General features: G+C 40.1%; 2 protein-coding genes across 2 annotated transcripts; both read left to right on the top strand.

Annotated features, from left to right (window-relative positions):
- The first annotated feature begins 885 nt into the window (after positions 1-885).
- On the top strand, positions 886-2,913 carry b2ml (beta-2-microglobulin, like). Its single transcript, XM_017696347.2, has 4 exons — positions 886-1,076; positions 1,876-2,148; positions 2,247-2,275; positions 2,447-2,913. Exons 1-3 carry the CDS (start codon positions 1,013-1,015, stop codon positions 2,258-2,260), a joined length of 351 nt encoding a protein of 116 aa, XP_017551836.1. The 5' UTR covers positions 886-1,012; the 3' UTR covers positions 2,261-2,275; positions 2,447-2,913.
- A 2,657-nt stretch (positions 2,914-5,570) lies between these two features.
- Positions 5,571-11,972, top strand: ubl4a (ubiquitin like 4A). The gene is made up of 4 exons (XM_017696346.2): positions 5,571-5,762; positions 7,914-8,019; positions 9,035-9,261; positions 10,556-11,972. The coding sequence occupies exons 1-4, from the start codon at positions 5,715-5,717 to the stop codon at positions 10,661-10,663; spliced, it is 489 nt and encodes a 162-aa protein (XP_017551835.1). The 5' UTR covers positions 5,571-5,714; the 3' UTR covers positions 10,664-11,972.
- The last annotated feature ends 385 nt before the right edge of the window (positions 11,973-12,357 follow it).

The following is a 12,357-nucleotide window of genomic DNA, read 5'->3' as shown; positions in this document are numbered from 1 at the left end:
AACACCCTTACCTTTCATTTTAAGTTAATGTGAAGAGATTACATTTAAGTGATTTTAGAGCATTTCTATTGGTCCATTCATCATGACATTTTCACACAATATGAAGCTGGTGTGTTGAAATGATGTATATATATATATATATATATTAGATAGATAGATAGATAGATAGATGATAGACAGAGCCACTGATATAAGTTTGTTCAGTTGTCATTGGCTACCAAAGGTATTATCCCCCTTAACATTTCAGGTTTATTTCATACTAAGGCTTATTATTCAGTAACTACAGGGACTTCAGGGCAAGCTAATGGAGCTATTCTTAGGTTATAGAAGTGTGTAACAAGACTATGGGGTTATCATATGGATGTGGATGAAAGACAGAGCCCAGCATATACAACCACCTAAGGTCTCACAAGAAGGCAGAAACTAAAAAAGTGTACCCAAACAAAACATATTAGTAATTCCACACTTGAATGATCCCCACTGCATCTGGGACAAAATAGGCTACGTCCAGTATATTTCAGTCAGTTAAACTGTGGTAAACAGTCGCCCTGCTTTCCTTACTTTGTATGTATTGTATGAAAAAGATATCAGAGATCATAGAATTGCACTGTTTTTTTTTTTATTTAAGTAGGAATTAGCTGCCTGTTCACAATAACTGTACATTATGTACATTTATGGTATAAACTGTGGTCTAGATCTGTAAAACGCAGTCTTAAATCTAGCACTGAGTCAGTTCCTCGTGTTTTTCAACTGATCCACAGCAGCAGCCCAGCAAAACGTCCAAATGCAACTTTCGCCTGGCGACAAGGAATCTGGATTTCTGATTGGCTAAAAAAGCAGCGCAGGGCGGAGCTTGCGGCGCTGTTATGAGGGCGCATTCCGCACTTTCGCTTTAGACCTTCCAACTGCACTGAGGGGTGAGGAGGCGCTTTGGGTGAGCTCTGATAAAACCTGGTTAAACACCGAATTTATTTGTCTATATCGATCGGTAAACATACCACTGAGCGGGAAAATGCATCTGCTGATGTCTTTCGTCGCGCTCGCCGTCCTGAGCGCCAGTTCCTTCGCCAAAGTGTGTAAGTATTTCAGCGAAGTTACGGAGCTAATTTTATGACGCCACCCGTCCCTCCTAGCTAGCTACTGTGCCGTGCCGTGTATCGCCTATATGAACGTTAACTTGGTATCTTCTGTTTTTAAAACACATATTTAGTTCGTTGGTGCTAATGGATGAGTAAAGGCTAACCTCTGAAATTGTTTTGAAGCTCCTTTGACTTGACCGAGCTGAACGAAAGCAGGAAATGGGTTTAAACTTGGCGTAGAACCTGAAAAACGGAATCATTATGAGCTTGTTTTCCTCAGACAACGTTTTTTATGAACTCAAATGACTTGTTTTAAGCCTATTTCTGTTTCTGTACGGCCGCGGCCTGTGTTGTTTGTGGAAATCCCCGCACCGCTTTACTTTCACTTTAGATTCAAGGAAGTGCCTTTGTGTTGAGAACCAATGTAACGTAGGCATGAAGGAAAAACATCATATTTGTGTTGAAAAACGGCTTTGCTGAGTCATTCTTCTAATTTTACCGTCTTTCCTGATTTCTGGAAGCAGCCGTACGTGTCTTAGGTCCTTAACCTAGCATGCAAGATTGAGAATAAATCAATCAAACCAAGTTAAAATGTTATGAAATGGTCTAAAGATCCTACCAAAAACAGCAATTCCTAAAAAAATCGCTTGTAAATCAGATACGGCACTAGGAATGGGGATATAACTTGGCCGTAGTTGCCTGGCTGCCACCTTTGCTCTAACAAAACAGGTTGTTTGGCATGCTAGTTTCCCTGAAGGTCCTCGTTGTTTATTCCGTTATTTGTCTTAATCCCTAGCTTCACCAAAAGTCCAGGTTTACAGCCGTAACCCTGGAGAATATGGGAAGGAGAACGTGCTGATCTGCCATGTTAGTGGCTTCCATCCCCCAGACATCACCATCGACCTGCTGAAGAATGGGGCAGAAATCCAGAACACCAAGCAGACTGACCTGGCCTTCGAGCAGGGCTGGCAGTTCCATCTGACCAAGAGTGCAGCCTTCAACCCCAGCTCTGGAGAGACCTACACCTGCCGGGTCAAGCACATGGATAAGACCAATATGTACAGCTGGGGTAAGAAAGCTGTGTGAAGCCTGTTTTAAATGGAGAAATCTTTAGGATATTTTAGTTGAAGTGAACTTTGAACATGTTTTTGCTTTCTTTTCTTGCAGAACCAGACATGTAAACAGCTGGAGTCTTGGTAGGTACTTGTTATATTATACTACAGTTATAGTTTCAGTGACACTTTTCATAGCTCAATTGAAATGGGGAAAAAACACTTCTTTACATGTTATGTTTCATTCAGTACTCTATAAGTCATTTTCCCAAAAAGATCAGTAATACATTCATCCTCTTTTTTCTTGCCCCACAGATTCCATTTGGAAAGCTTTGTTTTTACTATGCTTTATCTACTTGGAATACCTGGAGATACCAACATTTTGACAATAACTTTAATCCATACATCTGTTCTCCACTCTATCATGTTGTTCCGTAACTTTGTATAATCATGCACAATTGCATTTTTTATGTAAATGACATACAGTAAATTTACCATTTACTTTTTAGCTTCTGGCTACACACTTTCAAATGATAAAGAGACTGTTCTGGAAAATCACATATGTGATGTGTAATGAATTTATTCTTAGCTGTTTTGTCTTTTTTAGCCACTGGAAAGGTTTTCTAAATGTAAATTAGACGTTTGCCTACCTTTCTGTACATCTGCTAGGTCACGTGTGAACCTTATAGGAAATAGTTTTTCCTTTATGTTTTTTGATTTTTCCAAGTAATACTTGTAAGAAAATGACTTGCATTTAAATAAACTTATTCCCCTTCCCTAAACCTAGTTTTGTGTTTGTTTATTTCCTCACTGTTATTCTGACAAATTTGGCCTCCTGCACTAAGATTGACTAGTAATTCACATTCAGCGAGAAGTTAATGGCTTATTACAGATGTAAGGTTGCCACCCATCCAGGTTTCTCTGGACTGTCCTGCAAGAAAATCAAGCCCCTGATCGAGTTTCCAGAAATTTTACAGGGCTGAGGTGACAACCTTACATGTAACAGTTCAGGTAAAGATTTAAGATATTTATGGTAACACCAAGCCAATATGTGATGTATATATCAATGTAGCGTATAATCACAAGGTCTGCTGGTGCAATCATGAAACTTTTTTGCAATTCTGCATACATTTACTGCTGTATACATCCTAAGATCGGCAAGCATTACTCAAAAGCACCAAAAAGCCTTGAAGTAATGTGGATGTCATGCTCAGTGCTGTGTGCCTAATGTATATATTCGTGCTCTGATAAGGGCACCTACCTAGCACATAAAACGCTAGCTGCTAGTCCTGATGTGGTTGCCGAAAGGCCGTAATTTGATTCACAAGGTTGCAAAAATGTACTGTGCAACAAATTTTGTTGAAAATGAACACATCAGGAATCATAATTCATTTTCCTTTTGCACATTTATGCAGTATCAGGCAAGATCTCTGAGCTCCTTGAGTGTTTTTTCTAAACACTTCATGAGGGTGATGGGCGGGGGAGGTGAAACAATATCATTGGTTGATGCTTCTTTCCCCGCCCACTGGAGCACAGTGACATAATCAAAAATCAGAGGTGGGCAAAAGGTTCATAACAAGATGGAAGACTACAGAAAAACAAGAATTAATGAACTAACAAGGTAAACAAGGTTGGATTTTAGGTGGAGTTTAACCTTAACATTCAGCGCTATTAAAGAAGGCACAGCTGACGCACAAGTCATTGTGCTTTATTTATTAAAGGCCTATAGTTGGCCTTGGCCGTGTGCAGAGTTGTCTCAAAGACTTCCTACGTTTTGCTTCCTTGGCCATCAGTGTTAGACTAACTAGCACTAACAGAGCACAGCCGGCAAGCTAGCCTTGCCTTCACAATGAGAGTCCTTATAGAGTAACCCAGTTAATTAATACTGTGGAACTAATACTCCAATATTAACATGCAGAATATTTTAAACACGCTACAATATGTTTCCCTTTTTAAGAACATTTAAGAAGCTGAGTAACAGCTTTGTTTGGCTGTTTGAAATGATGCTGTGTAATTAATCCAATAAAGTAATGGCCAATAAACTGGCCAGTTTGTGAGCTGCTGCATGTACTGAAGTGAAAGTAAAACAGTATAATGTTGAGGTACTTTCCACCTGAAGCAGTTTAACAAGCAAACAACACTCGCCAGTGTTCTCAATAGAATCAATAATAACGTTAGTGCAACATACACATTTTATCTGCACTGACCACTAGCAAACTATGCTATTGCATTCTTCCATAAATATTCTAGCTAATGTTCTTATTAGAATGGTTAAGGGGTTTAAAATGTTTTAGCAGTGTGGTCTTAGTATGTACTGACTTCTAATTAGTACTCGTTAATGTTATCAGAGTGTGCTAGTTGTACTACCTTGTGTTTTATCACACTAGCTGGCTAGCTAGTAGTAGCTCACCTAGTACACCAACTAGCTCATTAATATGTACTAGCTAACTATAGAATGTGTTAGCCAGTGTTCCTATTACTATATTATTAGATCTTTATTATTAGATCTTATTAAATGATTAGACTGTATTAATTAATATCATTAGCACATTTTAATAAAAACATTCCCTAGCTGACATGTTCTGATACAGTAGCTAGCTAGCAAGGTTATGAGAATGTGTTTGCTAGTGTTCCAATTACTTTTGGTTGTAATAGATATTATCATTATATTATCAGCACATTTGATAAAAATAACACTAGCTAGCTAACATGTTCCGAAACAGAAGCCAGCTAGTAAGTTAGTGCATTGTGAGAATGTGCTCACTAGTCTTATTATGAGAATGTGCTCACTAGTGTTCTTATCAGAATGTACTCACTAGTGTTATTATGAGAATGTGCTCACTAGTGTTATTATGAGAATGTGCTCACTAGTGTTCTTATCAGAATGTGCTCACTAGTGTTCTTATCAGAATGTGCTCACTAGTGTTCTTATCAGAATGTGCTCACTAGTGTTATTATGAGAATGTGCTCACTAGTGTTCTTATCAGAATGTACTCACTAGTGTTATTATGAGAATGTGCTCACTAGTGTTATTATGAGAATGTGCTCACTAGTGTTCTTATCAGAATGTGCTCACTAGTGTTCTTATCAGAATGTGCTCACTAGTGTTCTTATCAGAATGTGCTCACTAGTGTTATTATGAGAATGTGCTCACTAGTGTTCTTATCAGATTGTGCTCAGTAGTGTTCTCATTCATATGCACTGGTATATTAGAACGTGTTCGCCTGCGGGCTTATTACGTTAGAAGGTGCTAGATAGCACTGGATGTAGCTTCAAATCTTGCTCTAGGATGTGGTCTTATTCGTATGGCCTGTTAGCGTTCTTAGTAGAATCTGCTAGGTAGCTAGAGTCCCTAAGGGTACCGGTAAAGCTACCAGACTGTTCTAGACAGTGTAGGGTACTAGAGCGTCTGAGCTAAAAGGAACGCAGCCGCATGCTAAGCGGATGTGCACAGCGGCCGGGTTGCAGTTACGGGTCGTGACGTCACCTCCGCAGGCAGCGCCGTTTGGACGCTACCGTTGGAGAATTGGGTCCTGCTTAACACATTTCTTTATTTTGGGTTATTTTTAAAACAAATGTCAAGATGATTCTTACTGTTAAACCGCTCCAGGGGAAAGAATGTAACGTACAGGTGAGCACCGGCTGTCCTGCTTTTTTTAAAGCGATGGTTCCGTAAAGCCTTTCTCGATGCTTTACGCTGTTCGTGTCCTTAGCCGGCTAGCGGCGTAGCTAACGAGCCAGTTCGGGTTTAGGGGTAGAGTTGGCGTTGCCCCCTGACTTAACCCACCGCTCCTGAGTCGGAGAGTTTGGTTCGTTGAAGGTCCGGTTAACTGTGGCCCTTGTTAGCCACCGAGTTGACCTTTATAGTTAGGGTTTGTGTCTCAGTGGGCCGTGCTAGCAGCGCCATTGGCGTAAACATTCAGCGTAGACACTGAACAGTACGGTAGGTTAACACAAGGGACTGGACACCCGTGAACGTAGCTTAACATTAGATGTAAGGCGTGTTACGCTAGTGGTGCTTCTTTACCGAATAACCTATTTGTCGTCCTAAATTGTAGAACCTTATTCGTTTTATGTGTCAAGTCGGATTTTCTCTCAGATGTTACTCTGGCGAAGCCCCGCTTGTCTTTGTATGGTGTTGTGGTTCCTGAGATTGATGGAGAACGTGTTGTATTTTTTGAAAAGGTGTACCACCCAAAAGGGTTTCTCTGCTGTAGCGATGCCAAGCTTGTGACTGTAGAACTATTTTTGGTACCATTTTCAAAAAGGTTCTATGTAAAACCACATACGACTCATTCTCCATCAATGTGAAGAAGTTTCAGCATGCAGAGAACCATTTAAGCATGAAATGGCTCTGTAAGCATCTCCTGATTCCACATAGAACCATAGTCTTTAGTAAAGAATCCTTGAAGAACCATCTTTTTAAGCGTGTAGTGGTGCCCTGTTTTTTTTTTTTTTTTTTTTTTTTTTTTTTTTTTTTTAAAGCATGATCTCCAGAGAGAACAGTTTGAGTTCCTCATGGAGGGCATGGGTTTGGTTCCTGGGTTCATCTAGAGCAGGGGTGCACAACTCCGGTCCTGGAGGGCATAGTTTGGAGGTTTCCCAGCTCAGACACACCCGCTTAACCTGGCAGTTAACAGATGAGTGTAGTCAGGTGTTTTGGAGCAGGTAAATCAACAAGCTGTGTTGGACCTCCAGGACCAGAGTTGTGCATCCCAGATCTAGAGAGAGGGACGGAGAGAACCAATCTATGTGTTAACAAACCTAAATTAGTACCACCAGTTTAGGCAGACTGGAAGAAGCCTTTACATCAAGGGTGCACAGTTTTGGTCCTGGAGGGCCGGTGTCAAGCACAGTTTGGTGATTTACCTGGTTACACTTATGTTAGTTGCGAGATTAAGTGGGTGTGTTTGAGGAACAGGGGTACCACCAAACTGTGCTGGACACCGGCTGGAGTCGTGCACCCCTACTCAACATTATTATGTAGGACAAATGTTGCTGGAAAGTAGTACAGCGCTTCTTACTTTGTGCTAGAAAGTATTTTCTATTGGTCATATTAGGATGTGCTTCTAGGTGGCCACTAGTGCATGTAGTGCAATGTGCAAAATACTCCCTGGTATTTGGGGGGTCCCATGTTTGCTGGCTACTACAGCATCAGCTAGCTGCTAACCCACTTGCCATAGTGGCACTGTTGCTAGCTTTAACAGCAGCAAAGTGTTCAAGAAATGCTTCCTTTGGAAACACTACTTTGGTAATGCACTCTTCCACACATTAATTGGGATCTTGCACATCTTTTTTCCTCGATTTGGGAAATGGATAACAAATTACTCTTTCCATAAATCTCTTGGGAAATTTTTCAGATTTACAAATATTCTGTGGCATATTGTAAAGTTTTTCAGAGTTATCCCAAGCATAATTGTTAGACTATGAAGGACCAACTGAGTGAACCAATATGCTGCAGCACCACCCTGAGGCAGATTAGTGCTCCATCTCTAGTTCAATTAAAAACACAGTTTGCCATTCAAGGTTGAAGAAGGCTAAACAATCACATTTGCATTTGAGTTTTTTTTTTCCCCTAATGGACAGCATAATATCATAAGTGTATTTTTCAAGAATCCCAAGAATTTTGATTTTGAGACATTCTGGGGGTCCAAGAGGTTAATTAGAGTCCTGAACCACTTGTAGTTTGCACCATGATGTAATGTATATGCTTAATCACAGTAAGTTTGCTGGCTAGCGATGGCGGACTGAATCTTGTTGCCATTTTGTCATTGGTTAACAGGTTGCAGAAAACGAGAAGGTGTCAGCAGTAAAAGAGTTAGTATTTGAACGCCTGAACATACCCCCGAATCAGCAGCGATTGCTCTACAAAGGAAAAGCACTTGCAGGTAGGCCTGAATCTCAGACAGATGTGTATAAGTTGGGTCTGCCAAAGATAAAATGTACACAATTTACCCCAGCCTCAAATGTAGTCGATCAGCTAAGACACTTTGATGTCTAAAGTTTGCTTCTTTAGTTTTTTCACTAAAGCTGTGAGGCTAAAATAGCTAACAAATATTGAAAGCTTGTAGCTACTAAAATACTGTCCTAAACCAAACTGTCAGGAAATACACAGATCAGGCGTAACATTATGACCACCTCCTTGTTCCTGCACTCATTGTCCATTTTATCAGCTCCACTTACTGTATAGCTGCAATTTGTAGTTCCAGACTGTAGTCCATCTGTTTCTCTGATACTTTGATACCCCCTTTTACCCTGTTATTCAGTGGTCAGGACACCCATGGACCCTCACATGGAGTTTTTAAACACCTCAGTGTCCCTGCAGGACTGAGAATAGTCCACCAACAAAAATTATCCAGCCAACAAAGTCCTGTGCACAGTGTCCTGTGACCACCAGTCTCTGACTTTACATCTACAAGGTGGACTGACAAAGTAGGAGTGTCCAATAGAGTGGACAGTGAGTGGACACAGTGTTTAAAAACTGTCCATGGGGGTCCTGATGGACTACAGTCTGTAATGCAGCTATACAGTAAGTGGAGCTGATAAAATAGACAATGAGCGCAGGAACAAGGAGGTGGTCATAATGTTATGCCTGATCAGTGTATGTTTCATAGCTAAAGACAGTAGCAGCTGTCTTGAAGCATGAATAAGGTTCATTATAGATGTCATACTTCATACAGTGTCAGAAACTACATAAGAAAGTGTGTTTGACGCCACTTAACATGATGCAGTTTGAAGCATGTGACCATAGCCTTTCAGATCCAGTGCGGTACTACAGAAGGACTCTTTAACACGGGTCACATGTCTTGGCTGATTGACTGCATTTGGAGAAATGAACTGTGTTATATAGTTCATATTACTATAAGATTGTTGGTCGCTATAGGTTCTTTGTTGTGTTTTCAGATGAATACAGATTGAGTGATTATTCCATTGGCCCAGAGGCCAAGCTGAACCTGGTGGTACGTCCAGCGGGAGATAGAAGCAGTGGGGCAGCGGTCAGTGGTAGTAGTAGCAGCACCACCAACAGTGATGGAAGCAGTGGCAGTGGGGTATGGCAGTTACTGTCCACCGTTCTGGCCAAACACTTCAGTCCAGCAGATGCAGCCAGAGTGCAGGAACAGCTCATTAAGGTAACTTCTGTTCTCAAACTCTCTTTCCAGTCCGTGCTTTTCTCACCCATTTGCACCTTTTAAAGGCGTCAGCTCCATAATTATTGGCACCCTAGGTAAAATAGTTGTAACCCGGTCCTAACATGAATAGTCATTACACTGCAAAACAGCCTGTTTTTTCCATTCATCATGATTCATCAGGAAGCCAATCAGAACAGGGTTTATTATTTGTTTTTAGCCCTACTGGGACAGGATTTACTCGAGGAGGTGGGGTTATGTAATTTTTTTTTTTACGAATTATAATTACAAAGCCTTTACTTTCCATAAAATGAGCTGTAGGAATAACCTCAAATTATGTTAATCCCATGTGAAATGACATGGTGAAAATGCTATCATATTCTGTATTAAAGGAGTTTCTTAAATATGGAGGCTCTCAAAGAAGCATTTCGCTGTTGTTGGAACAAAACCTTGTATCTCAAAAATGGTAACTTTACAGGAGAAGGAAAAAAAACTACTTTACTATTAATGCAAGTCAATGGAACCAGACCCTTTTCCAAGTAATTTTGGGCTGTTTCTTTTGCTGCATTCATCATGAAACTTACACACAATGTACGACAGGCAATTTAAAAAATGACTAAAATGGAGATATGAGGTTTTCTTCTGACAGCAGTGATTTACTGGTGTTCTGTGTGGCTAAAATCAAGTTGATAAGGAATGTTACTTTCCTGTCTTGTTTGTACAACTCAATGTGTAAAAATAACAGAAAAAAAAGTTTGATTTTCTGCAGTGAAGTTGACATTTGGCTGTGAATTCCCAATGGCAATGCCAGTGATGCACTGCATTGACCTTTATACAGCAAAGTAACGGACTAGAGTAAACATTTTCTGCTCCTTTTCTGGAGTAAAGTTGGCGTGTAAATCAAGTAACCACTCCTATATCTGTCATCTATACTGAGATTTCTAATCGGTTATGAACACGGGCATTACCCCACCTCCCTATGGAAAACTAACCCTGTCCGAATAATGCTTTAAAGGCATAGCAACGAAAACAGCCTGTTTCATTTTAGGGAAAAAGAGAGGCTGGAAAATGTAAAATTTGGCAAATAACACCTCACTAGGCTTATGAGTGGATGTTATGGGGTGACAAAGCCCCTTTAAGGAGCAGTGAACCTCTTGTCAGGAAATTAATTCAGCCTGGATTCAATTTAGCCTTTTTGAGAAGTGATGAGTCCATCACTTTCAGTTAAATCTCCATTGGTGAGTCACTGACATTATTTTAATTTTTAACATTTTTCCACATTCTTCTTCTTCTTCAGGATTACGAACGCTCCCTCAGACAGCTGAGTCTAGATGATATTGAACGCCTGGCTGGACGTCTGCTGCACCCTGAGACAGAAGGAATGGACACTTCGTACATGGACTGAGGCCAGTTAGATCTAAGAGCACACTTTAACAGCTGAGAGAAAGCCACAACACCAACCTGCTACTTGGTTTGAAGAGTGGAAACTGAGGGTTAATGTACGCGATAAGGACACTTAGGAAGAAGGGAGCCATAAGACCACCTCTGCGTATTTTAAAGCTGGCAACTGTGGGTACCATGCGTGCCAGTGGTTCAGCTCGATTTTAACAGAATTAGTCTATTGACAGCATTTCTGTCCTTTGTTTATGAGCAGTGTAATGAGAAATAAGTATAATGAGCAGCACAAACCTGCCCCCATTTTCACGCTCATCTTTTAGTTGTCCTTCCAAGAGCTTTTTGCTCTGAATCATACAGAAATGTAGTACTTCCTTTTGGATTGCCAGCATTTTTCCACATGAAGGTGGCCACCAGCACTACAGAGAGCTTTTGACATGCTACAGCTTCATGTTAACCTGATTTGAAATGGGAGCGAGGCTTTTCAAGATATGCAGTCTCATTCAAGTTCATTGGCACCAGATCAAACGTTCTACAAAGCTGCAGAAATATTAGTTAGCCTGTATGAAAACTTGTGTTTGGCCATATGAGGGCAACTGCTCTATTTGTAAATATTGTGTTTATATTATTAAAAGCTACAAAACATTCACTTGGCAGGCTTGATAAATTTCTTAAAAATGAAAATCAGGCTCCAACTGTGAAAGGAATTATTAAAATATCAACACTAGGCATGAATGTATCCTTAGCTTTATTTGTCTATTTGGCTTGGAAGATTACACTAACAAGTTACAATGGCATAATTGGCCAAGGACACCTATTCAGTTTCTATTCGCAAAACTATTTAAACCATTTGTTCCTCATCCTGGCGTATAAAACTGAAGTTCTCTGATATACGGTCTGTGTGTATATATTAATACAAGTACAATAGGTAAATGTACAAAAAGGCTAAATCAAAACATGAAAACAAAGGCTATGAATGAGGACACTTGGATGCATCTAGAACTCTGTGCTTCTACTTTTACTGAACCCATTCAACCCTTTCCTGTATGACTATTGATCCAACATGAACGTGTTCTTTCGTACCAACTCTTAATAGGTTGGACAAGCTTTAAAGAAAGCTGGCAAAAATCAATGATAGCCCAATGCGAAACCACAGAACACAGCTTTGGTGTTTGTTAAAATACCTTCATTATTCCCAGTAGACCCTCCACGTACTGATTATCTACATAACACTGGGTTTCAGTTAAACCAACCCATATCGGGAAAACCAAAACTTCAATCCACGGAAACTCGTCTGCAAAAACAACTCGTACTTTTTGTGAAGTTACAAAAATGAAAAGCGGACCTATTTACTACTGTTTCTTTTTTTGAGGCGCAATACAGGACAGCCAAACAGAAGAGAGGAAATTTACATATCAGTCTTAAAAACACAGCAACAAAAGTAGCCTGTGTAAATGTACAGGATAAGTTGGAAAACGGTCCATCAGGACTTTTAGTAGATAAAGCCCCATATATTTTGTTAAAGGACTTCAGGGTGGTAGAGAACGTAGGATATTGTCTGCTATGCCATCAAGCCTGACTTTGTTGTTGTGAACATTAGATAACTACATACGGCTTCTAATGCAACCTGATAAAGTCCTTTCGCTGAAATACAGAATAAAGGTCATTAGAAACTTTACCATACTTCATTTTGAACTATGACGT

Source organism: Pygocentrus nattereri, chromosome 29 (assembly GCF_015220715.1).
Source record: "Pygocentrus nattereri isolate fPygNat1 chromosome 29, fPygNat1.pri, whole genome shotgun sequence".
Lineage (NCBI taxonomy): Eukaryota > Metazoa > Chordata > Actinopteri > Characiformes > Serrasalmidae > Pygocentrus > Pygocentrus nattereri.
This window is presented reverse-complemented; position numbering and strand designations above follow the sequence as displayed.

What these genes read in the sequence shown, in the direction of transcription:
- b2ml (XM_017696347.2), top strand. Translation starts at nt 1,013, where the DNA reads ATGCATCTGCTGATGTCTTTCGTCGCGCTCGCCGTCCTGAGCGCCAGT. An exon ending in CAGTTCCTTCGCCAAAGTGT is followed by an intron (nt 1,077 to 1,875) that starts GTAAGTATTTCA and finishes CTTAATCCCTAG; the next exon opens with CTTCACCAAAAGTCCAGGTT.
- ubl4a (XM_017696346.2), top strand. Translation starts at nt 5,715, where the DNA reads ATGATTCTTACTGTTAAACCGCTCCAGGGGAAAGAATGTAACGTACAG. An exon ending in GGAAAGAATGTAACGTACAG is followed by an intron (nt 5,763 to 7,913) that starts GTGAGCACCGGC and finishes ATTGGTTAACAG; the next exon opens with GTTGCAGAAAACGAGAAGGT. An exon ending in CAAAGGAAAAGCACTTGCAG is followed by an intron (nt 8,020 to 9,034) that starts GTAGGCCTGAAT and finishes TTGTGTTTTCAG; the next exon opens with ATGAATACAGATTGAGTGAT.